This window comes from Scophthalmus maximus, chromosome 8, assembly GCF_022379125.1.
Source record: "Scophthalmus maximus strain ysfricsl-2021 chromosome 8, ASM2237912v1, whole genome shotgun sequence".
NCBI lineage: Eukaryota > Metazoa > Chordata > Actinopteri > Pleuronectiformes > Scophthalmidae > Scophthalmus > Scophthalmus maximus.
The window spans coordinates 17,558,587-17,584,022 of record NC_061522.1 but is presented as its reverse complement, the minus strand read 5'-3'; the positions used below and the strand labels follow the sequence as shown (position 1 = coordinate 17,584,022).

The 25,436-nt window shown below is 44.0% G+C and overlaps 4 protein-coding genes across 11 annotated transcripts; 3 read left to right on the top strand and 1 right to left on the bottom strand.

The window, feature by feature from the left end:
• Window positions 1-137: 137 nt before the first annotated feature.
• On the bottom strand, window positions 138-2,591 carry si:ch211-196h16.12 (regulator of G-protein signaling 5). Its single transcript, XM_035636452.2, has 5 exons — window positions 1,431-2,591; window positions 1,259-1,315; window positions 1,117-1,169; window positions 661-824; window positions 138-562 (listed from the first exon to the last, which is right to left on the bottom strand). The coding sequence occupies exons 1-5, from the start codon at window positions 1,472-1,474 to the stop codon at window positions 395-397; spliced, it is 486 nt and encodes a 161-aa protein (XP_035492345.1). The 5' UTR covers window positions 1,475-2,591; the 3' UTR covers window positions 138-394.
• Window positions 2,592-2,640: 49 nt separating this feature from the next.
• On the top strand, window positions 2,641-9,799 carry LOC118312109 (calcium-binding mitochondrial carrier protein SCaMC-3-like). Of its 8 annotated transcripts, none has more exons than XM_035636439.2 (12): window positions 2,641-2,859; window positions 3,865-4,112; window positions 5,524-5,647; window positions 5,738-5,825; window positions 6,640-6,751; window positions 6,860-7,018; window positions 7,121-7,273; window positions 7,598-7,711; window positions 7,860-8,027; window positions 8,121-8,268; window positions 8,928-9,110; window positions 9,519-9,799. In XM_035636439.2, the coding sequence occupies exons 2-12, from the start codon at window positions 3,918-3,920 to the stop codon at window positions 9,527-9,529; spliced, it is 1,455 nt and encodes a 484-aa protein (XP_035492332.2). In that variant the 5' UTR covers window positions 2,641-2,859; window positions 3,865-3,917; the 3' UTR covers window positions 9,530-9,799. The 8 variants fall into 8 exon arrangements, 6 of the variants coding, with proteins under 6 accessions (XP_035492332.2, XP_035492331.2, XP_035492330.2 ...); XR_004794149.2 differs by lacking the exon at window positions 9,519-9,799 and adding an exon at window positions 8,521-8,611 and having other exon boundaries at window positions 2,643-2,859; window positions 8,928-9,069; XM_035636438.2 differs by having other exon boundaries at window positions 2,641-2,818; window positions 8,928-9,799.
• Window positions 9,800-11,582: 1,783 nt separating this feature from the next.
• On the top strand, window positions 11,583-18,871 carry LOC118312107 (KH-type splicing regulatory protein). Its single transcript, XM_035636431.2, has 18 exons — window positions 11,583-11,892; window positions 12,732-12,834; window positions 12,920-12,973; window positions 13,057-13,093; window positions 13,205-13,263; window positions 13,363-13,434; window positions 13,531-13,588; window positions 14,285-14,432; window positions 14,621-14,719; window positions 14,822-14,971; window positions 15,072-15,174; window positions 15,576-15,700; window positions 15,787-16,083; window positions 16,192-16,316; window positions 16,423-16,511; window positions 16,631-16,837; window positions 17,265-17,461; window positions 17,862-18,871. Exons 1-18 carry the CDS (start codon window positions 11,803-11,805, stop codon window positions 17,868-17,870), a joined length of 2,022 nt encoding a protein of 673 aa, XP_035492324.2. The 5' UTR covers window positions 11,583-11,802; the 3' UTR covers window positions 17,871-18,871.
• A 70-nt stretch (window positions 18,872-18,941) lies between these two features.
• dcaf15 (DDB1 and CUL4 associated factor 15) lies at window positions 18,942-25,391 on the top strand. Its single transcript, XM_035636430.1, has 13 exons — window positions 18,942-19,217; window positions 19,900-19,997; window positions 20,209-20,347; window positions 20,487-20,593; window positions 20,711-20,856; window positions 20,939-21,100; window positions 21,543-22,157; window positions 22,255-22,346; window positions 23,342-23,464; window positions 23,584-23,666; window positions 23,811-23,915; window positions 24,039-24,154; window positions 24,554-25,391. Exons 1-13 carry the CDS (start codon window positions 19,023-19,025, stop codon window positions 24,607-24,609), a joined length of 2,037 nt encoding a protein of 678 aa, XP_035492323.1. The 5' UTR covers window positions 18,942-19,022; the 3' UTR covers window positions 24,610-25,391.
• The last annotated feature ends 45 nt before the right edge of the window (window positions 25,392-25,436 follow it).

The following is a 25,436-nucleotide window of genomic DNA, read 5'->3' as shown; positions in this document are numbered from 1 at the left end:
AGGCCACCATGTACAGAGGCCAAACACTGTTTTACAATTATCAACACTTACTCTTAGATGCCTGTGCCAGAGTACGTTTGTCAAGCTTCTATAGGAAATAATAGTGCACAGTGTGTATAAAACAATACCACATCATGGATCTTTCCTGAGGAATTTATTAAAATCCTTTGTTGATGTCACATAGCTTATGTAGTTCAGTCCTCGTTTCAGCTTAATGATTGAGGTTTCTATGTTCCACGTTTCAAGCTATGCCTACAGCTCAGTGTTGCCACAGTTAACAGCATGCGTCTTCTACTATTTAAGATGAATGATAAAACACAATCAGCATGTCCAGCACTACAGATCCATCAGCATTTACTTCTTAAGCAGGTTTGTGGTAATAAACAGTGTATCTTTAAAACGCCTTAATGGCCTCTATGCACTGATGTGAGCGTAGGAAGCGAGGGAAGGAGTCTTTGGCCATCAGGTTGTAGATCTTCTGCTGGGCCTCCTTGAACGTGTCGGCACACGGAGAGTCCATCACGCTCAACAGAGCCTCTCGGGTCTCAGCATCCAGGTTTACCTAGAGGGGGGAAAGGAGGTCATCAATAGAAGCTTCCTAATCCTTTCATGTGACAAGTGTTCACAGACATCTTCCAGTGTCATTCCCGTTTCACCGACCTCCTTTGGTGCATCGGGGTTGATGAACTGGCTGTAGATGCTGCTGGCCTTGGTCTTTTGCAGGTTTGAACGTGAAACCCCGTAGTCCTCACAGGCCAGCCAGAACTCAAGGTTCTCCTCGCTGAACTCTGAACGCAGGAACCCACGGAACACGTGCAGGCCACCTGATAGAAAGGCGAACGAGCCAACAGAATGACACGAATCAAAAAGAGTCTCTGTGAGGAGAAACAACCTAGTTACAAGTAATTCCGACCACATGTTTTTTTTCCTTAACGTCAACTTCACACCACAGCTTCATGATGCAGTTCCAACGAGCCAATTCAATCATGTCATATCAAGTCATGGCAGTGAAACAATGAGTCAGCGTGTACAATACCTGCACATCACATCAAATTCAGCCATCATTCATTTTAGAAGTCATAGACCTAAACAGAAAAGGAAAAAACAGTGTCGTACTTTTGTGGTTTAGAAGCGTTTCCAGGTCCTGAAGAGCTCTTCCGTCCTGAACCCTGAGTAGAGACAGACAGTCAAAATTCAGCTTCACCGTGAGCGGATTCACGACTGTATATATTTGAAATACGGGTGTCAGTAGGTTTACTTGAGCCTGTGGTGTGTCTCAGCCAGATGGCTTAACTTCACCCGCATCCCCTTCGCCCTGAAACACAACCATCACACCAGAAATCACTAAAGGCACAATTCAAACTCCACAAGTGGGGAAAAGAAAAAAAATTGTTCGCACACTAAACATTTTGATCCTGTTGAGTACTCACTTCTCCAGGCATGAGGAGGGCAGGGAGGCGAGACCCTTACACATCGAGGTCTTTAGTCTTGGAAAACCCGGCAGAGAGAAAATGAAGAAACGGATCGCGGTCAGGGATTTACTCTGAGTTTTTCTTACTCCGTCAGCCTCCCAGACTGCACGGTGCTGCTCTTAAATAGTCTCCCTGGATGTTATCCAATGCCTCAATCAGCTCCTCTCCGCCAGGTGCACAGACGGGAACTGAGAAGAGATGAAAGCAGCTGGACGAGGGAGGGTGGTGCACATGCTCACAGGCCACGGAGCTCCATCAACAGGGACACACAAGGCCCGTCGGCGTGTACAATCGGAAAAATGAAAGCGAGGGCGACTTCGGCTTCGTGCCTGGTCAAGCGTCATTAGGAGACCTTTATCACGGGATGAATGAGGTGATGAGGGAGCAGCAGGTGGGCGGAGGAGTGGGACAACCGCAGGGCTGGGAAGAGGGCGTTTGATAATGAAGAACAAGATAAGACAGAATACGTGTCTAAATATAAAAATGCCACTTTAAGGCATCATGTGTCTAGACTTGTTCAACTCTTAGTCTGTGCACATTGTGTTATTATCAGGGATGCATGCTCAAATCCGTCAAAGTCAATATTTTATTTTATCCTCTATCCTTCTGGGCCTTTTTTTGCATTCTAATAGATGGAATTATTTGAAAAATATGATAATAATAATAATAAATTTCATTTATAGAGCACTTTTCATTGCTAAAAGCAATCTCAAAGTGTATATAAAAGGTCTCGGTAGCATGTACTGTCAGCAGTGATGGGTGCAGGTCTTTCAAGGGCAACTAAACCCCTAAACCACCATGGATCTTTACTAGTGTTGTTGATTGATTCAGGTCCAAATCTTGACATTTTAGTGCACAGTGTTAGAATTCTGCTCTTTGTTTGGTAAATATGCAAACTGCCTTCCTCCTCTATAGTCAGCTTCTTGTTCTTCCTGCATGTTGTGCCTTCACTTGTTGTTGATGTGAATTTTGACCCTCACTGTACTGCATGTGCACAGTTTGACAGTCGAGGGCTGCATTTATCAACCCACCCACACACACACACACACACACACGTGCGCTCGCACATGCACGCGCGCGCACGCACGCATACAACCGCGCGCGCGCGCGGATTTGGCATGAGGGATTTGGTCGTCTCTCTACTGGCGTTCCTCTTCGCTTCCTGGTTCCTTTGAAATCGACGCCACGGAGCGATCGGTACCGGCGAGGTGAACAACAGGGACCTGCTGGATCTCCGCAGGAGGAGGAGGAGGCTGCTGCCGCTGCTCGTCGGTGTTCGGATCCGGTTTCAGGACCCAGTTAACCGGACCCGCAGGTCCCGATCCTCCGCCTGCCCTGGACGGCGGGTCGGTCTGGAGATAAACACACACACACACACACACTCACAGTGAGTCACCAAGTGTTCTCGTCTGTACAAAATCCCACAAATCCTGATCATTGAGATTCTTTCCCCCCCCCCCCCCCCCCCCACCGTTCAAGCCATGAAAGCCATGTCTATCCGTGTGTGTGTGCATGCCTCGGGGGGTTTTTAACAGAAACAGCTGTTTCGACGAACCGGAGCAAGTCCCGAAGTGGAATCTGTCTCTTTGGATCGAGCCCGATGACACGACTGAACTCATTCCTACAAACCGTGGTGTCTCCGCGCTCCACCTTGCTCGAAGAACACCATGTACCCCAGGGTCTTTTCTTATGACATCACATTGTTATTGTTTTACTGGTCGTGGTCAGCAATCAATGCCAACATATGTTTTCTTTCAGGGCTGAGAGGAATGTCAAAAGGAAATCACTCTGTGGAGCAGAAGCAGTTTTTTCCCCCTCTTTTCTTGAATCCTCGCTTGTTAAAGGAGATCTGTCTTCTGTTGTTAGATCTTAGGGAGAAGCCAACAACCTCAGTTGTGAAATGTCGCCTCGTGTGATGCTACACGAGTCACATTTTTGAGGGTTGTGGAAAAGCACAAGTGAGCTGGATGAGACCCTCGTAGTTGGCTCCTCATCTCTGCTCGATGCCGGACACTCTGTGCCGTCAGCCGCTACTGGCACAACACACCCGATTGCATTGTGGCTAATGCAGGCACCAGGCTTTTTCACAAGGAAGAAGAAAGATTCCCTTTTCTTTTCTGCACCGATGTTCACACCATGTATATAAAAGAACTGACCAAACTATGGCCACGTTATAGCAGTATGATGCTTAATCGGACTACTCTTTTCATCACCCCTCAGAATTGTGGTGCAACCCCCTGTGGAGTCCCTGACCCTATGGTTGGGAATAAATGTCCATTACAATATGACTTTGATCTCTTCTACCGATGTCCAAGCCTTGGGAAAATCTTTGAACTTGATATCTAAGTGAATGTTTGATATGATGCAATAACGTTGCTTTGTTATGCTGCAGGGTTGGAACTGATGCCCCTGTATCCCATCAGCTGACTCCGAGTGCCACCAGGTATGGGAGCCCGACGGACCTGGTTCCCTCGGGTGCACTGCCAGGATAGTGAGCCCCCTGGTCCAGACTGCGAGAGGGAGAAGAGATATGCTGAGCTGTTTGATCAGCTGGACCTCAACAAAGACGGATGCATTGACATCCGTGAGCTGCGGACAGGGCTGGCAGGCCGAGGGATTTCCAGACGCTCCTTGGAGAGGGTAGGACACCCGTTCGTGTTCCTGGATCGCATTCAGTGGCATGCACAGTGTGACGGGTGTGGGTGCAACATGTGTATGAGCATTGAAAAAATACAGTTGTTTACATTACAGCATTTAAAAAACCCTCCCAGGGTCAATGATCTTAGGTCTGATTAAATAATCTCATTCCTTCATATCTGACCCAACCAACCAAACAACTAGTGTCTACTAAAATAGTTGCTTTACCATGGAGATAGTGGAAAAATGGAAATCAACCAAAGTGGTGGAACCGGTATGTTTTCCTATCCGAGAGATGGGTAGGAGTTGACTGGGAGGGACTTCCTTCTCTGTTTTAAAAAGTAAAGGGACCAACCACTGCTGCTATCATCTTCTCTCCACATCTTACATGAGGGTCTGTGAGATCCGTGCCGTTCTTTCCTTGCGTAAAACTTCCTTGGTCCCTCTGATCTGCCGTCTTGTTTGTGCAACAGTCGGAGCCAAAAACATCAGCAGCAAACCAGCAGTATATTTATTGTGAATACACACAGTCTGTCTGTGTGTGTGTGCCAAGAAGCCTTGCTGTCACTTCTTTCTCATGTGTTACTTCTTTTTCTCTCTCTCTGAGTGCATGTGCGTGCGTGCGTGCGTGCATGCGTGTGTGCGTGCGTGCATGCGTGCGAGTATGTAAAGCACAGCATGCTGTCTATTTTGGTACAAGATGCAGGACTTTGTAAGATGAGAATGGTAACCTTTCTCTTGGTCCCACACTTGATCTCTTTTCGTTTTTCACATATTGATCATTGTCCACACTGCAAAACCTTTTTCCTCTATTTCAACACTCATTGAAACAACTCACATCCTGAAATCACCAAGCTCACTGGTCAATAAGAGGTGCAATGTTTTTATATCTTACAAGGTCCTTTAATTACAGTATTGAATCGGTTATTTTTTTCTCTGATAAGAACTTTGTATTTTTGTAACATCTGTGTGTGTTGTATACTTTTTCATTCGATTAACGCAAAGTATTATAGGTCATTCCTCAAATACACAACATGCTGTAGAGTAATTTGTCCAACAGATGGCAATGTAGAGGTTTAGACTGCAAACTTGGAGTGTAACCTTGATGTCAAGGTATTTATTTAGCAGCTGACGGAGGGGAGTTCATTTGTGTGTGGGGGGAGTTTGGTGACTTTGCACTGCACAGGAGTGAAGTTATTAAATGTTTTTCCTGATAAAAATTCACCAAAATGATCTGAAAGCTTGTTTTTCCACAATAAGAGTTGTAGTCTGATCAAGAGAAGATCACTGATGTGTGAGGTGATCAGTTATTGATCCGGAGAGTCAGAATCTGTGAATGTCGTTCCAACGGCACGGCATCACTTTACCGCAGTAGCCCCATGCATTCTAAAAATTGGTCGTCTCTGTCTTTCAGCTTGTCCAGACCGGGGACACCAACCAGGATGGAGTCCTGGACTTTGAAGAGTTCACACAGTATCTTCGCGCCCATGAAAAACAGCTCAAACTCATGTTTAGCAGACTGGACAGGAACAACGATGGTCTGTACACGTCTATGAACACACTTGATATAATAATTAATTGCACTATGTTGTCAATTCTCACTGTGTGTGATTGGTGGATAATTACAGGTCAGATAGATGCAGCCGAGATCCAGCACTGTCTACACGGCATCGGTGTGGACATCAGCCTCGAGGATGCCAACAGGATTTTGCTACGGTATGCAAACAGTGTGTGTTGAAGTCTGATTGCATATCAAATCGGGATGTTAAGAAAGAACCTTCACTGAATAGAAAAACCTGAGGTGGATGTTCACAACTCTCAGTTAATCTGCATTACCTTTGTATTTGAGGCTGAACTCGTTCACATAGAAGATCAGTAACAAACAGTCAATGGCTCAAGGATGAGCTCGAAATTGAGGTTTCGACCGCTTTACCATTTGAAGAGAACAAATCCCACTTCCTCTTATCACTGCTCTCTGGGGGTGTCGAAAGAAGGGTTTGTAGTTGGATCTGAACAGCTCAGTCCATCAAATATTTTGATGTACAATGAGATTAGACAACTGTTTTAAACATCACTCATCGGAGCTTTGTATCCTGATATGATTGATCAAAGTTTCACTCTTTGTGAAGGCAAAACACTCCTTCACCTGACTGGTGTAAGTGTAGAGGTGTTGAAATGACAGCAGAACATGGTGTTTGGTTTGACAATCAAAACTTTGATGATTCATCCCCCCTGATATTCCTCCTTATGCACATATCCCTTCTCAGAAACCCTTTGACAAAATCACCCAGGCAATGAGTTTACTGAATTTTTACAACAGAAGAACTGGGGTTTTTGCACATTCAGTTCCTCTGTTAGGTCAGATTGTGGTAAACCAAGAAGCGTCTTCTCATACATTGTTGTCCTGCAGGGAACTGAAGGACTCTTCATCATGTCTGACCATGAGCAAATTATTGTTCCTACCTTCTGTAAGCCAGTGTCATAACTTAACATAATTTGCCCCATTTGTTTATATGCATTTGTCACCCAGAATGGACAAGGATGGCACCATGACCATTGACTGGAACGAGTGGCGTGACTACTTCCTCTTTAACCCCCTCACTAACATGGAGGACGTGGCACGCTACTGGAAACGTTCAATGGTGAGGTTATGCACCCTTCAACAAAACAGCAGTGCAGGGTCTACTTTAGTGTGCTAAACTCTGTCGGTCTTCTCTTCCCTTTATTGTCCTCAACTATAACTTCAGTAGATGTTGGATATAGGTGAGCAGCTGACGATCCCAGATGAATTTTCAGAGGAGGAGAAGAAGTCTGGGTATGTGTGGCGGCAGCTGATGGCCGGAGCCGTGGCTGGATCGGTGTCTCGGACGGGAACCGCCCCCCTGGACCGTCTTAAAGTTTTCCGACAGGTCAATAAGGGACAGTTTATGATCTTGTCGAAAATGTTCCTTTTTTCAGTCAGCTGTTAATGCCTTACACTAAGTGATAACCGCCTTGCTCCGCTCTTCCAGGTTCATGGTTTCTCTGTCTTCAAAGGGAACGTGCTGAGCGGTTTTCAGTCCATGTTGAAAGAAGGAGGACTGCGGTCGTTGTGGAGAGGCAATGGAATCAATGTCCTTAAGATTGCCCCAGAGACTGCGATCAAGTTCACAGCCTATGAAAAGGTTGAGTAGACGGCAGCAAGTGGAAGCTGTGACATACTGGCAGTTACACTGGTTGTATAGCGACCTCACAGTGGCCTTAAGAGGTCGCTACTCATAGCCAAGGAATAGCCAAGCACATAAAACCCCATGAGACTACAACATACTGGGTTTTTTTCTTCTTTTTTTGAATGGATTAACATGAGTGGTGTCAAGCCTTTTATCTAAGTCTCAGCAAGAAAACAAAAGATCCAACTCTGTCTTTAAGCAATACTCCATCTTTATCAAATGTTCAAGATCATAGTACTCTCGCAAATTAGGATTATTTTACTCTGCCTGTTGCTCTAGATCAAGAGTGTGATGCGTGGCAGCAACGAAACAAGAAATCTGAAGGTTCATGAGAGGTTTGTTGCCGGCTCTCTGGCCGGAGCTATAGCCCAGACAGCCATCTACCCAATGGAGGTAATGTCAGGGTAATACACATAAAAACATTCATATGGGATCAAGAAAACACACTGGTCCTGGTTTGCATGACCAGTGAAATGACTGATTTTCTCTTCACTCTTCTTCTTGTCTACTTTTCTACCTCTCCTCTTTGTTTTCCCTCCAGGTGCTGAAGACCCGTCTCACACTGCGGAAAACCGGCCAGTTCTCAGGAATCGCAGACTGCGCCAAACGGATCCTACAGCGGGAAGGTGTCGCAGCCTTCTACAAGGGTTACGTACCGAACTTGCTGGCTATCGTCCCTTACGCTGGCATTGACCTGGCTGTGTATGAGGTCAGAGAGACACGACGGCACAAAGCCCTCGCAGCATTTCCTCTACTGTATCTCCTCAGTGTTCACCTTCTTCGTGCGCTCTTTATTCCTCAGACTCTGAAGTTTGCCTGGCTGAACAGGAACATAGGTGTTGCCGACCCAGGGGTCATGGTGCTGGTCGGCTGTGGTGCCGCCTCCAGCACCTGTGGACAGCTAGCGAGTTACCCGCTGGCACTGATCCGCACTCGAATGCAGGCACTGGGTAAGGGTCATACTAATATAGACACAGGTGGGTGACAGATGAACAGAAATCCAAAATAAAGTGTCTGGTGTGGAGCCTCCGCAACCCACCAGTACAGCTGCAGGCCTGCTTGGTGTATATTCTCCATGTCTCTGAGCTGTACTGGAGGGATGAACACCATTCTGGTGTAAGATTATCCCTACACATCACAGACACGTCGTCTTTATACTTATCAAACCATTCAATTACCCTTTTCTCCTCTCATTTATTCAGGTTTTATTTGATTTGTCTCTGATCTGGATGCACAAAGGAAGCATGTCCATTTTAAGAATCAACTCATCCACAGTGCTCTGGTGGCCGAACGGTTACAGGTCACGCCACATAACCGCAATGTCTGTGGTTTGAGTTCCACCTTGGACTTTTGTTGCATGTGATACTATTTCTCTCTCTCCCCTGTTTCCTGTCTGAATCAACTTGCCTAAAGTTTGCTACTGAAATGCAATTCAAACTTAGAGACGTTGGTCAGAAATTCAAACAAACGTTGTGTTACCAGGGACAGTGAAAAGGAACAGTGGTTTGAGAAAAAAAAAAGTGATTAACTCAAGGTCCCCTTGTAGACTTACATTTAATGAGAGATCAGAATGTGTTGTGTGAAGCTCACCTGGTTTTTCTCTCCCCAGCTCTAGAGAAGGAAGCTCCTAAACCCTCCATGTTGGCTTTGCTTCACAACATCGTGACTCAGGAAGGCGTGGCCGGACTTTATAGAGGAATTTCCCCCAACCTGCTGAAAGTCATTCCCGCTGTCAGTGTGTCCTACGTGGTCTACGAGTACACGAGGATAGTCCTGGGTGTGGACATTGAGGGTAGGAGGGCAGGGAAAGGGAAAGGCTAGAAAAGGGATGGATGATTCGGGGGTGGCTTTTATCAACATGCACGTGCAGATCTGTTGGCAGTGCATGATTGGTGGATGAATGCACTGCCCTGTGATCGCAAGTATTGACATTTCAGGTTGTAGGGTGGAAAATAAACCGTGGAAGGAGAAGAGATCAGGGTTGTATATGGACCTCACCTGAACTGCCAGCTGCTGTGGAGAGTTTCAAGTGTGATATGTTGCATGCAGTTGAGTGAAAGTTAATCAATTAGGCTCCTGCTGCTGCAATGACTTTTACAGATGGATACTTGCATGAGCTTGTCTGAGAACTAACGGGGAAAAAGGTGTGACCAAAATTAGTGGCCATGTTACATTCCTACGGCATTATTTTTTCTCCTAGGTGGTACATAGAGAAGATAAAGGACTGGTAGGGGATTGCTCCAATTTCCTGTCCTGCAAGTGGATCCTGAAATCGCTGCACACCGGTGAAGTTAGCGAGTCAGCACTTTGATTGACATGTCTTAAACAAATGTTACAAACGCTAAAGCTCATATTTTATAATGTATTCCTATGCAAACAGATGTGTTGGTTTTCTTATGTTCAGTCCAGTATTTTCATAAATAACAAGGTGCAACGGTCTGTATCATTAAATAATATGAAATGAAATTTAAGGCCAATTAACTTTTTGACGTGTTAGTATTTATTATGGAATGTGCAAATACATTTGTGCTTGGTGCTGCTTTTGTTAAGTGTCTCGCGTTCCCATTTGATGTTACAGATGTAGGAAACCACTGCATGAAAGTATTAACAGACGGTCACTTCGTTCATGCCAGGCTTTAGTTGCAGTGCAACAGTTGCAAATAAAATCATACTTAGCTGAGTCTTACGTGGATATAAACACATTAGGCCATCTGGTCTATTCTGTGTAGGTTCACAGAGTAGCTCAAGCTGTACAGTGTACAAGCAAATGCAGCCATGATGAATCACAAAAAAGGAACAGCTGATATGAAGTTTGACTTCAACAAATATGATCCATCCCATCTTTTTGGTAATGTTCTATTATGGATCCTGTCAGAACTTTCCTGGACTAAGTTTAGTTTAGTATAATTTGTTGGGCAAATAGAGGCAGTATTTAACTGGTATGCTTCCACTTTGTCAATTACGACACTGCAGGTGTAACCTCAGCAGACCATTGATGTAGTTATCATTTCAACACTAAATGAACCACTGTCACAGTCATTTTATCCTCGTCATCTTTCTCATTGTTGCCCACTGCTCTTGATTTCTAAAAGGGACAATGTTATAATAATATCAGCTACTTATTGCTGAAAATCCCAAAGGATAGAGGCACACAACTAATTATAATGATGATAAAAAAGCTTTTACATGTAGAGAAGTATGGAATATTTGTGCACTACACAAATTGTTATTGTCTCCCTGTACATTATAGCCTCTGTCTTTGAAATTGTATGGGCCTGAGTATGTGCTGCAATATTTATAAATCTGCAAGGCAGTCATAGTCATGCACTGCCGTCTGCTGGACAAGTTATGAAGTGATGACAGATATGACAGTATACTGAGTGTGTTTGTGGCCTGAACAATGTTTTAATGGACTGAGTTGACTTAGATGCAGACAGGTGAGGATTGGTAGATCTTTAAACAGATGGAAACAGACGACAATGACCAGTCATTGACCTGACTAACCTCACTCAAAGAGTTTGTAAATTTCATATAAATAATATTTTTTTAAAGGTATTTCTAAGTAAATTAATATGTTTTCTTTAATTAATCTTTACTATATAAATAAGTTTCCTTTAATTTCTTCGTAGTAAATAAATATGTTTACTTTTTTCTTTATAGTATATGAATATTTATATACTATTGTATACATTAGTTTATTAATACGTTTTCTTTTATGTCTTCCTGACTGCATGAGAACCCTTGATGTCCAGTCCGATCGGAGCTCCTGTCCCCAGATAAATTGAGACAAGATAAGATTTTATTAATCCCACACAGGGGAAATTCACTCAGCAGCAAGAATCAAGGCATCAGGGAAGAGGTAGCAAAATATTACAAAATATACAATAAAAATAGAAGCTATACATACAGAGTGTTAAAGTAAAGTATTGTCCTTATGAAAATAAGGCTAAAATGTGCAGTGGTTTAGATTGAATACAGTGATTTTGATTTGAGGCTTTAAAAAATATAATAGATAAATATGCATATATCTAAATATTGCATTGGATGAAAAAAAAATTGCACGTTGTGGTGTAATAATGAAGTGATGAAATAGCGTCTCGATGTCTTCAGGAAAATGTAAATAAATGACTAAATACAAATTTGCCCAATTATTGACAACTTCTAGGGCAAAGCGCTCTTGCGGTGCAGTTCACACTCCAGCACAGCAGGTGGGGGTGTTTTCCCATTGCAACGTTGGCCGTCCACCTGCCGCAACAGTGCGACGACGAAGAAGAGGAGAAAGAAAACCCGGGCGGATGGTGGAAGACGGACTGATTGGTTGTTTTAAGCTGTGAAGCTCGCCGGCGCGGTTCTGCCTTTACTCACGTTGGTGTCCCCCCTCCTCCTCCTCCGCTGGTCTTTATCCTTCCCGCTTCTGCGCAGCTCGACCCGGCTAAAGCCATCCTGCCTGCCCCCCGTGTGTCTGTTTGCCCCTTGTGAGCAGCATGTCTGAATACGGCGGTCTGCCGACTAATGGAGTCAACGCGGGAATGAAAAACGATGCTTTCGCCGATGCTGTACAACGAGCCAGACAGGTAACTGCGGAGCGCGTCAGCAAGAGGAAGACGGTCGAGGCGCTAGTTAGCTGCGGGGACACGGCACCTAGCGTGATTACCCGTGACGTTAGCTCTGGACACACTCGCTAGCTAACTGGTGTATAGCTAGCTAGCTAGCGAGCTAGTTAGCAAATAGCTAGTTAGCAAATAGCAATGCTATTCATTTGTCTAAATCGCCCGCTAGGTTGAGGGATCAACTGAACGCGGTTGTAGGCCCCGGCTGAGCGGCGGCGGCACTGTAGGTCACTATTTCCCGTAAATGCAACAGCTACCGCCGCCAGTATCCTACGCGTTCACTTAAACGGTCTAGCTACTCGAGCTACGGCAGCGAGGTTAGTGGTGTGGGTAACGGTCACCAGCTCGTGCAGTTCCGTCCTCCTCTGTCCAGTGAGTTGTAACAATTGAGAGCGCGTCGGGTCGCCATGCCCGTCTCGACGGAAGGTTAACCGGCTACGTTGTGATGCTGAGTTGAGAACAAGCTGCAGGCGAACAAAAGACGGAATTCATTCGGTGACTAACAGTTGAGAAGCTAACTCTTCCATAGCCTGAGGTCGGAGTGTTCAGCCACAGCAACACATTACTCGTCTTTGTAGTTAACGAGGTTCGGGTTGCAGCCGCTTGTCTCGTCGTATTCTTTTCAAGATCAATTCATTAGTCTTAAAAGATTTAACCGTACTAGCATTTTTTCCCCCATTTTTAGGGAATAATGCATGGGTTGCACTCCAGTTCGTCGGTTATTTTCGGGCCTTGACGGCGGTGTGCGTTCTAGTTTCATGGCGTTTTGCAGAAGCCTCATCCAGTTGTTTACCTCTTCGTAGATTGCAGCTAAGATTGGTGGAGACGGTGTGCCCCCAGCAAGTAACAACGGAGGAGCTGAGAGTTACCCGTTCACAGCACAGAAACGAGCCCTGGAAGAAGCAGGTAAAAACCCCAGCACGAACGGGCAAAAAGTACGTCTGCATTTGTCTGTCCCACACGTGAGACTCACTTTTTGGTCTGTTTTCAGATGAACCCGACGCCAAGAAGGTAGCATCACAGAGTGAAAGAGATTCCTCATTGTGTACGTTGCATACCCACGTTGATCCTATTACAAACTCCCTGGCTCAGTTTCCAACCACTCACCAGTTTGTGCTTCTCTTACAGCAATTGGAGCTCAGCTGGCTGCTCTGTCCCAACAAAGGTGTGTAGTTATTTTTCCTTTTCCTTTACATGGACACTTTTGCAGCTTATGGTTATGACAGAGATGAGATAGTTTGTATTAAATGACTGTATTTCTTTCACCTGTCTTTAGTGTTCGACCCTCTACAATGTCGGAGGAGCTCAGAGTGCCCGATGGCATGGTCGGCCTCAGTGAGTATATGCACATAGATTTTTATTTTAATCCATACAAATAATGCCTTTGTCGCTGTATAACTTAAAATCGCAACGTGTTCGCTGTTGTCCCTGAAGTCATTGGCCGAGGAGGTGAACAGATCAACAAAATACAACAGGATTCTGGCTGCAAGGTCCAGATTGCGCATGGTGAGCTATGTGCTGCCCCCATTGTTGCTTAATCAACAGTATCATGGGTTTTCCAGCTTCTCTTGGACTGACGCACATTTTTACATTGATTCACAGACAGTGCAGGACTTCCAGACAGAAGTGTCTCTCTGACAGGTTCACCAGATGCCATAGAGTAAGTTGGTGTTCATATTAATTTGTTAAACAGTTTGCGATGGCGACTACTGCACTCTACTGTCAAAGACAAAGTTTAGTTTTAGCTAAGGAAATTAACTAATACAGCTTTTGCAACCATTTGCTGTTTAGTTGTGGAATGACAAAGACTTGCACAACTGGGGCCTTTCTTACAAAGGCAGCACTTCCTCTACACAAAGCTGTATAAAAGATTTTGTTTGCTAAGACTGGGAAACATTACGCTAGTTATTTTCCTTACTGTAATCTTAGATTACAGATGATGATGATTAGATTCTACCCCATACATCGCTGTGATATTTAGAAGTGAGTGGTTGTTAACAGCCTTAAAAGTTAATCCGAATGTTCAAAAGTGTCCTCATTGATATATTTGTCAGCCATGAAGGATTTTTCACACTTATATTTACACTTATATTTGCACTTAAATAAAATCCCTTTGCTTCTCAACTGTGCAGTATATCAGAAATGGATTATAGAGATATCTCAGCAAGAGCTCTCAGACTTAATTTTTCACATGTGCCTGTTAAAAGCTGCAGCTGTCTTAAGACTGGTATACTGTAGATGCAGTTGGAGCTGCTTGCACTGCCTATAAAAGTCAGAATATTGTGACCCATGTATTCGGCAACCTTTTTTTCTCAATCATATAATTCCTCCATTTTTCAAATTAATTTACCTGCAGGAGAGCCAAGGCACTTATAGACGACATAGTGTCCAGGGGCCACGAGTCGACCAATGGACAGGCGGGTTCCATGCAGGAGATGATAATCCCTGCTGGCAAGGCTGGCCTCATCATAGGCAAAGGAGGAGAGACCATCAGACAGCTACAGGTGAGAATCAAAAGGCAACTTATCTCTACTCTACAAATATTAGAAAGAAAATTATGGGGAAAAGTCTGTAATATAATCGAATAATCTGAGATTTTAGCGCAAACTGAAAAGTGGTAACTTCTTAAAGAAAGTTTAGGTTAATCTGTTGTCTGTAATCAATGTAATAAATTGCGCCTACAAATTCTTAGGAGCGAGCTGGAGTTAAAATGATTCTTATTCAAGATGGATCCCAGCCACCAAACGTAGATAAACCCCTACGCATCATTGGAGACCCCTACAAAGTGCAGGTACAATGTGAAGAAAGTTTTGCTGAAGAGGAAAAATGTCTGTTGCTCGCTTTTGTCCTTGCTTACGCCCTCACTGTGTCTTCCGTTGTGTTTGTTGTGTAGCAAGCAAAAGACATGGTCAATGAGATTCTACGAGAAAGGGATCATGCTGGATTTGGAGAGAGGACTGAATACGGATCAAGGATGGGAGGAGGAGGAGGAGGAGGAGGTGGTGGTGGTGGTGGTAATGGTGGTGGTGGTGGTGGTATTGATGTAAGTAAACTTTGTATTTAAACTGAATATACAATATGACGCAAGATCACCATTACATGATTAATGGATCGGTCTCACATTTTCTTTTTGAATTCTTCAGATCGCTGTGCCCCGCCACTCTGTGGGAGTCGTGATCGGCCGCAATGGGGAGATGATTAAGAAGATCCAGAGCGATGCTGGAGTGAAGATACAGTTTAAACCAGGTGAACTCTCAAAACATGTTTGGAATTTTAAACTGCGTCATATGTCATTGCATGTCATAAATATAACATAAAATGCCCGACAATTTAAAATACCAATTATGATAATAATACCAATTATACTTCTACAACTTTGTTGTAAAACAAGGTGCCTACTTCAGTCAATCTTCAATCTACTTAAAATCTTAAAATGCTCACTGCTTTAGTCCATTAGTCATTTAAAATTGTATTTATTTCACTCTTGCTATCCTTATTATCCTTATGGCTCCATGTCATTGAAACTGAAGTGAAGTTTCTCAAAAATACGATTTAGATGGATTTCTTCAATCCTTAATGTTTGTCTGTTTTGATTTTTGTTATAAGCCCTCAATGGTAAACCTACATGTCCCTGTCATTCCTTACAGATGATGGTACGGGTCCTGAGAAAATCGCTCATATTATGGGTCCACCAGACCAGTGTCAGCACGCTGCTTCAGTCATCACTGAACTTCTACAGAGCATCCGTGCCAGAGAGGAGGGTGGGCAGGGGGTAAGTAAAGAGACAATTGGCAGACATGATATATTTTAAGTGTTGCACTTCATACACAGAAACCATTAAACCTGTTTATTCCACAGGGCCACCCAGGTCCCGGTGCAGGGATGCCACCCGGTGGCCGAGGGCGAGGTAGAGGCCAAGGGAACTGGGGTCCTCCGGGAGGAGAGATGACCTTCTCCATTCCCGCTCACAAATGTGGACTCGTCATTGGCAGAGGAGGGGAGAACGTCAAGTCCATCAACCAACAGACCGGTGCATTTGTGGAAATATCTCGTCAGCCACCGCCAAACGGTGACCCAAACTTCAAACTGTTTATTATCCGAGGGTCCCCACAACAGATTGACCACGCGAAACAGCTCATAGAAGAGAAGATTGAGGTATGTTTAAGTGGCTCAGAGTAAAGACAAAAACGGTTCAAACAGCTGCACAAAGAATAACACAGCTATTTCACTTCTCAAATTGGCTTCTTCCTGTTATTTCGCCAGGCACCATTGTGTCCAGTGGGTGGTGGTCCGGGTCCTGGCCCAGGAGGACCAGGTGGACCAGGTGGACCAATGGGTCCCTATAACCCCAACCCATATAATCCAGGGCCTCCTGGTGGCGCTCCCCAGTAAGTATAACCCACGAGCAGCTCTTGAATGCAGGAGTGTTTAAATGTGAATAAAAGAGATAAAGAAGCCTTTCATGTACTTACACTGTCCTGTCCGTCTCTGCAGTGGAGCTGCACCTGGTGGTCCCCAGTATTGTCCTCAGGGTTGGGGAAATAACTATCAGCAGTGGCAAGCCCCAGGCCCACATGACCCCAGTGAGTGATTTGTTTTGTGCACTTCTATTTTCCACTCTATTGTGTTTTCAAACTTAACCTCAAAAACGGCAAATTTTTCTTTTCATTGAATTTTTTTATATTTACCCTCCGTTCATTAGGTAAGGCAGCAGCAGACCCAAATGCAGCATGGGCAGCATACTATGCACAATACTATGGCCAGCAGCCAGGGGGCGCCATGCCAGGGCAGGCTCCAGGAGCCCCTGCCGCTGCAGCGCCAGGAGACCAGAGCCAAGCTGCACAGAGCGCAGGAGGCCAGCCAGACTACACAAAGGCCTGGGAGGAGTACTATAAGAAGATGGGCATGAGTAAGTGAGAGCTACTGAAACACAGATTTGTCAGAATGTGTTTTTTTGGTCGTTAGAGTGAACATAGCGTTAACATTTTAACATCCCTGATGAATGACCTGTAAAGCAGTGAAATAAAAGCACATTCTTATAAGAATATGAATGTTGCATCTTAAAACTGACAACCTAGTTTTTATTTTATTTTATAAGATTTACTTCCAAAATCAAAAATGGATTGAAAACGGACCTTTAGATTAAATCGGACACAAATTCTGATACAAATCCATTGAGAGATCCACAAATTTAATTGTCTTTAGAATCAACAAAATAACAGTCAGCCTGTTAAGTTGCATTCATCAAATGCGCTGTCAGTATTCCCAGTACCATGTGCTATCAAATTAATTATTCTGCAAATTATAACTGTTTTATGTATTTTTTGTTTTCCCAGCCCAGCCAGCTGGTGGAGCAGCAGCTGCTCCAGCTGTTGCAGCAGCAGCAGCAGCAGCCGCCGCAGGAGGAGGAGCTGCAGCTGAAGGGCAGCAGGACTACAGTGCAGCCTGGGCGGAGTACTACAGACAGCAGGCTGCCTATTATGGACAGGGAGGGCAGGCACCTGGACAAGCTGCTCAGCAGCAGGGACAACAGGTAACGCATGTATAGCCAATGTTGAAAATTAATTTTGTTACTACTATGGAGAAATACAATTAGATGTTAAGAATATATTTACTGGCAAAGATATTTATTATCAATTTCATAGAAAGGTTTTTCAGCTGTCCTCTGAGCCTTTTTGTTTCTAGAATGAGAAACTGTGACGGAGGATATTAAAGATGTTCATTAACAGACCATCAGTCGAAAACCCAAAAGGTTAAAATGTACTATTTAGAATAGACAAATGTCTTTGAAACAAAAGAAATACCAATACAACATTTTTTAAATTGTGTGATTATTAGAAACTTAACATGTACATATAGATATAGATTTTTCACATTTCTTCATAAAACAAAGACAGATTTAATTATATTTTGTGTGTGATGTCTCTCTTCAGGGCCAGTAAACAAGTGGTTTGGACTGTTGGACGGTTGCGATGGTTCTCTGGACTTGTTTGTTTTTTCTGTCAAGAGGATTTCCCTTTTGGATTTAAAAAGACAAGACCATGGCTCATCATCCACACTGACATTTTCTATGTCACACCTCCTCATTTGTTTTTTAAAGTAAAATTCGAAGAAAGGAAAAAGGGAACGCATTTTGCCCATGCATTGATCAAAGCACTACTTGGGACTATCCAGTTTACCCTTTCACTTCACTGTCACCTTGTAATACATCAGATAGTTTTTTTGTTTTTGTTTTTTTTAATGTGAAATAATGAGCATTTTTCTTGTAAGCTAGCAGAACAGCATCTCAACACTGACTCACATTATACTGGTTCTCTCCCCCCCCCCCTTCTATTTCCTGAGGGTACAAACTGTCAAACAGTATTTGGAATATATTCAAAAATTGTGTTTGTAAGAAAAATGGTTGCAAAATTTCTGGTCGTTTTCCTTTTTTTTTTTTTTACTGAATTTCTTTTAAACATTCCCAGTGTTTAAGTTGCAGGTGAATTTCTTCCTGCTACCATGACTTCTTATTTTAATTTTATTCATTGTAATTATGTTCCTCACAGGGGTTGTGTGTCTGTATACAGTGAATGCTACTGAACAGAGAAATGTGTGCAAGTTGGCTGTAATAAGCACCAACGGATCTATAGTATGTAGGTAAGTTGGTGTGTGTGCGTGCATGTGTTTGTGTGCTTGACTGCCCTCAGTTTAATTTCAACAAACATTATAGTTGGAAGATCCTTTTTTTTTTCTTTTCTTTTTTTTGTCCATCGGGTTTTGTTATTCTATGCTGTTTTTTTTCTTTTAATGTTATTTTTTACAAGTTGTTTTTAAATACTTACAATAAAAAAAACATTCAAATTACCAGTGTGGTCTTCACCAACATTGTGTTTGAGAATTTGTCGTCACCCATTTTAGACAAAAGTTCAACGTCATGTCAGATAAAATACCTTTGATGTCTCTGATGCCTTTGATTTCACGCCGTAGATATAGATACACATTATAGCTTTATTTGTGGTGCCGGACGTGGCACTGACAGTCACACGAGTCGGGTCCTTCCTCAGGATCTCTCCTCTGCCGTCAACTTCGTCAGACCTTTTGTTTTGGTGTCGATGGACGCGTCCGCCGGCGAGCTAGGGCCGTCTCGTGCGCGCCGTCCACCAATCAGGGCGCTCCGTGACGGCTACGAGGGGACAACAGTGCGGAGGGAGATGGCGCCCAGCTCGAAATCCGAAAAGGACGACGGCAAACGGAAAGCTCAAAGAAAACACAAAGACCATGTCGTCAAGCTTCTCATGCGTGGGAAGGTAGGGCCGAGTGCGAGTCGCTGGGAAAAAACCAGCCGCTTCATAACGAGAGACTGCTTCAATCGAAGCCTCCTCGTCTGCAGGAGCCTTTGATGCTAGCTAACAGCTAGCTGCTAACTCTCTAACTGCTAATGGCTGGAAGGTTGATTATTAGCTACTGCTACAAAATATGAAAATAGTGCGTCTGCTTTTAGCAGCGTCCCTCGGTATTTGTCTTTGGTTGATTTGCTGTTTCCCTCAGACACCTTGACCCCATGTAACTGACACGATGGTAGCATGTTAGCCTTCATAGCCAATGGTAACTACCTGTTCTATTTAACCTTAAAGCTCAGCCGGCGTTAGCTTCTGCTAAACCACAGCAGCAAGCTGCAGATGTCCACTGCCTGTGAAGTTAACCTCTGCCATGAGATGAAATATGAACTGCTTTACCTGGCAGACAGCTGAACTACTGTGTGTGCTCAAACTCATGATAAATACATATATGATTACACAGTATCTTACTGCACCTGGCGTCGAATGAAGCTGAGTTTTTACACGTGTAGTTTGTCTCCAGATCCATCACCTCCTGAAAAAGCAACTCCACTGAGTGCAACGTCTTTGACCCACATTCCAGAGCTCCCATTTGCAGTGTGAATGTGTTTGTGATGTTGTCCACGTCTCTCTTCTTCTGCCTGTTCTGCAGCTGTCAGGACAGTTCTCTCAGCGCATGTTCAGGAAGCTCCCACCTCGAGTATGTGTCCCTCTGAAGAACATTGTCAGCGAGGAGTTCCTGAGAGCAGGGTCAGTGTGTGTGTGTGTGTTTATATCGTGTAAAGCTCACAGGTGCATTTTAAACAGTATTGGATCGCTGCTGTGTGATAACACTTTTCTTCTTGCCTCAGTTCAAGGTGTGGACAAGTACAAGAATATGCAATATTATATATGCAATATTGCTCAAGGGGAGGAACATAATACATTTTGTACGCACTCTTGTCTACTTCATGTTTTCCAGACATATCTTTCTTGGCTTCACCAAATGTGGCCGCTACGTTCTGTCGTACACCAGCGACTGTGGAGAAGATGACGACTTCTCGTTCTATACCTACCATCTCTACTGGTGGGAGTTCAATTTGCACAGTCGACTCAAACAGGTAAAGGAATCCTCAAGTGTGCAGATTCACACGCAGACATACAACCGATGCAAATGCAATACCTTAACCTCCTGTGAGAATTAGCCGAATGTATGCTTTTGTTGTCCGTCACCTAACAATATCTGCTTTATGTCTTTAGGTCCATCATGTGCGTCTGTTTGCCGGTGAGGAAATCTACAGTGATCTCTACTTGACCGTTTGTGAGTGGCCAAATGACCACTCCAAAATCGTCATCTTTGGCTTCAAGTAAGTAATAAAAAAACAGCCATATGGAGCTGTGTCATTTTCATACTGAATTATGTTGTTGCTGTGTGCAGGCAATTTTATATTCATTTGTGTCTACGTGTGGTTCTCTTTAAATAGTACACGCAGTTCAAGCTCTGTTCTGATGAACCTGATGATGAGTGATGAGAACAACAGAGATATTTACATCACCATTGCCTCTATGCCTCCTCCTAAACCTTGCTCTCACTGCTGCCCAGTTCCCTCAGCCAGCACCATACGCACTGGTAAACGCACACAAACGCTCCACACAAATACACCTCGCTGCTTCTGTCTCTCTCTCTCATCCGCCATCTTGTCCTCTTCCAGGGAGTGGTGAGTGTCTCGAGCATGGCTATGTGCTCAACAGCAGGTACCAGGTGGTGTATCCGTTCCCCACTTTCCAGCCAGCTTTCCAACTGAAGAAGGACCAGGTGATCCTGTTGAACACTAGCTACTCTCTGGTGGCCTGCGGCATCTCGCTCTGCTCTGGTAATGCACGCACGCTCACACAGAAGTGCACACACACAGCACTGTCTAAGCATTTCTCTGTCCTCGTCTGTTTCTTCTGCCTGTAATCACACAATGCAATATTGTTAACTCTCTAAGAGGAACTGCACACTTACCTGGATAGAGCTTAGAAAACGGGTCAGATTGGGTCATCGTCAAAGGAACTGAATTTGGTGGGATGAGGGAAAAACTGTCAGGGGAACATAAGGCCTGGAAAATATAATGTTAGTCTGTGTTGTGTGGCTCTGTTTTATGTCCAAGCTGAAAAATTTGTTGCTTTTCAATGTGTGTCACACTGCTGAAGAGACGATTAATAGTTCTTATTCCTGACATGTATGTGCATTCTCATTTATTCACATGCGTGAGTTTGGCTAATTTCCAGGAAGATGTCGCGTGTCAGCATCTCTTTGTTTTTCTCTTGCAGGTAAGCAGGGTCAGTCATCACAGATCCTCTACACAAAGAGAGCAGCTTTGTCAAGTCAAGCCTCCACTTCTCCGTCCTCTACCTCCTCGGCCTCGTCTTCGTCACTACCTCAGGGATCTCCCGAAAGTCAACCGACGCCCAGCAGGCCCGCACCGGTCCCCACGTCTCCTAGCCAGTCGCAGGCCGCAGTGAGAGCCCGGGAGTTCGCTGCTGACCTCTTCAGGCGGGCCCAGGGAGGAGGAGCAGGGGGGAAAGAAACTGAGGACCAGCAAGAGAGGAAAACGGCGGACGGTGGTGAAAACGAGGCCGCGGTGACACCAGGAGACAAAGGGGTGAATGGAGAGAGGAGGAGAGAGCAGGAGAGGGACTGTAGAGAGAGGAGAGAGGAAGAGAGAAGGACTAGTTTACCACAAGCATCAACATCCGCTGGGGGCCACAGTTTCCATCAGTTACCAGAACAAGTGATGTCTCCTGCATCCTCTTCCTCATCACCATCATCCCCTCCAACCCCATCCTCATCCCTGGAGGTCGGCCCCTGTGAGCCGGGATATGTAAACTACTCACACCTGCACTACCGCCTCCACCAGCCCGGGACAGCGGAGCAGAATACAGAAGGTGACACTGAGAATGAGTGATTAAACGCCCGACTCTTATCAGGTCAAATCTGAAGCTGCTGACCATCTTGTTTTCCCCCCTCTGTTTCTTTCTCTAGGTTATGAAGATGATAAGGTCCAGCTGCCCTTCACAGTTACTGATCTGAAGGGACGGAACCTGCAGCTGGTCACTGGGCCACACAATGGACAGGTGGGTGTTAGTGCTGGTGTATCATGTGGCTGTTCAAATATATTAAGTTGTCTTGGATGTTGTGGAAATATAGCCCAGACAAATCTTGGGAGCTCATTTCATTTGCTCTGCCAGACTCGGTCTGGATCCCCTCCACTGGGAAATGATTTTCCCTCCCTCAGAAATTTTATCGGTCCAATCACAACCGCTTATCTGATAATGGGCGGGGTTTATACCATGATGCGGAGAGAAGTGACTTTTGGAAACAACCAAGGCTGCCGCTGATGAACGAGCATTAGAATAAAAGTGCCAGATATTTTTCAATTTCTCCCACAAAAATGGCAACACTGGTTCACAGACATTTTGGAATCATCGTCACAGGCATTTTCTCTCTGCTCTAGTCTGTTAAAATGTTTGCGTTTCTCAACAGACTTCACATGATTGGTTGCTTTCACTTGTAGTTGTCTAACCAATTGCGTACGGAGGCATTTACCGTTGGTAACGCTTCTTGAAATGAACCGAGAGGTCCCAGACTACTACGCATTTGAGTATTAGTCTGGTTCCGCCAGGCTGGTGGAAATACTGACATCTATAATAAGTCAATCAGCTTAAGGCATTGTCGCATAATGTTGGTTGTCGAGCCGATCATTTATTTATCGTGTTGATCAAAGCACAGTCTAAAATTAAAACCAGTTTTTCCACACAGTTTGTTTTGTTGACAACTGTAGGCCGGTCGTCCTTTGTTGGATGGTTTTTACTGCAGCCATTTTCATCTGATGGCTTTCCTGCTCTTTATTTTAAAGAGGCATTCATGCTGAACCATGATTTAATATCTTTCTCAATCTATTGCCAATATGGAAAAAATATAATTAGGAAAGTCAACTGAACCTCCATTCCACCCCATACCATTTACTGCAACTGCAGATAAATCCTTTGTGCTCTGTCACCTACATCTACAAATTGGTGTGGTTGCTCTCAATGTAACTTAGTTTTAACTTGTGTTTTCCCTCCTGCAGAGTGTGTGTGTTGAGCAGCTGACTCTGGACTTTGAGTATCTTATCAATGAGGTGATTAGGAACGATGCTGCCTGGGCCACGCAGTTCTGCTCCTTCAGTGACTATGATGTTGTGATATTAGAGGTCGGTACACACGCACACACACAACCTTCATGTTTCTTATCTGAAAATAAACCAGAGCTAAATGATTTAATGCTTTAATTTTTTTGTCAAATGAGATGTGTGTGTTTTATGTGTATCAGGTGTGTCCAGAGACCAACACTGTGATGATCAACATTGGTCTGCTGTTACTGGCGTTCTCCAACTCGGACGAGGAGCACTGCAGGTGTTTGCCGTCCTCTCTGCTGTTTAAACTCTTTTAAACTACTCAAAAATGTCTTCAGTCCTTCAGTTAATTGTTGATCATCTCTTAGTCTCTGTCTTCAGCATCAATCATCACCTCCCTGTTTTACGTTGTTTTTCTTCCCAGGCCAAACACCTACCATTCCAACCTGCAGGTTAGCTGGGACCTAAACACAGGTGTGTGTTGCACCGTGGGTGTTGGTGACCTTACAGAGGTTAAGGGTCAGACCAGGTGAGGAACGACTTCCAGCAAACACACAGACACACACGCACACCTTTCTGTCTGTTTCCTGTGCTTTGTTGAAGCTGTGTTTAGTTCTGTGGTGTTTAAAGTGTTGCTCGTTGTCTCTGTCAGTGGGACTGTGTGGAGTTCTTACAGGAAGTCCTGTGTGAACACGGTGATGAAGTGGCTGGTTCCAGAGAGCAGCTCCCGCTACATCAATCGCATGACCAACGAAGCTCTACACAAAGGTGAGTTGTGCACACAGTTGTACACACAGTGCAGTGTTTCCTCTAAATATTTTTTTTTGGTTACTATAACAAGTTACTTTAATCTAGAATGAACTAGGATAGGATAGGAAATTGGTAGCGACCGCAATAAACACCAACACAGTATGCGGCAATCATTCAATCTGTGTCCCAGTAAACTGACTTTGAGCCAGGGCCCTGGAACTGAAGCAGCTATATGCAATTCAGTCATCATTCATTTTATTATTTATACCAGTTCTGCAACATGTAAAAATGTCCGCTGTGTACAAACAAAAAGGCCCAGTCAACAAGTTTGAAATCCTACCAGGCGTCCTGGAATAAGAAGCAACATATACAAAACTTGCTGTTGATTCTAATCTCACTCGTATTTTTCAATCGCAGGCTCGTCTCTGCAAGTGTTGGCAGACAGCGACCGATGTACCTGGATTGTATTATGAAGAAAGAAGAGGGCGAGAAGTGTCAAAGCACCAGAAACAAATATGCACACATCAATGTGGACGTGGCCTAATCAGTCAATATGCAGCCCAACCTTGATCTGAGAGAAACTGCAAACATGTAGTTGAAACACGTGTCAAATGGAATCTGAATCAGAAAGGCTCTCAATGAAAAACTGTAAAGCTGAAGTTTCTTTTCTTTTCTTTTTTTTCTAGGTGATCTGTGTTTAATTTTGCTGGTTTCATCTTTCTCTTGTATTCGCGTACTGTGTTATTGCAACCACCAAAACCAAGAGCTGGACTGAACAAAGTTTTAGTTTTTACTTTTAGTTTTTATACATAAAGACGTACTGTTATGTGGTGTGAATGTTTTTATAAGTGTGTGTCTGTACCTGAAGTCATACAACCTTGTGTGATGCTGGCAAGGTGATTTCCTTCAGTGAATAAGTGTGAGTGTGTGTGTGCATGTTTAGTGTTTATGTTACATCTGACAGAATCTAAATTGAATTGAATTTAAATTTTGAACATCTGGCCTGCACTGGTCCAGCTTTGCTGTGTTCATCCATGAGGTTGCAGTATTTAAAACGAGAAAAAGTGAAACCAGTACTACGTCACTCTTTTTTCGTTTTGTTTTTGTTTTTTTAGACCCAATGTCATGGAAGTAGGGGGTTGTTGGGATTCATCTGCTCAGCTGGTCGGCAAAACGCTGTATATGTTTTACAGGCATGGAAATGAGACTATTTTTGGTTGGGATATTTTGTTAAAATAAAATGTTCTAAAGATTTGATGTGGATGGTTGGTTTTGAAAACATTAAGCAATGTTAACCGCT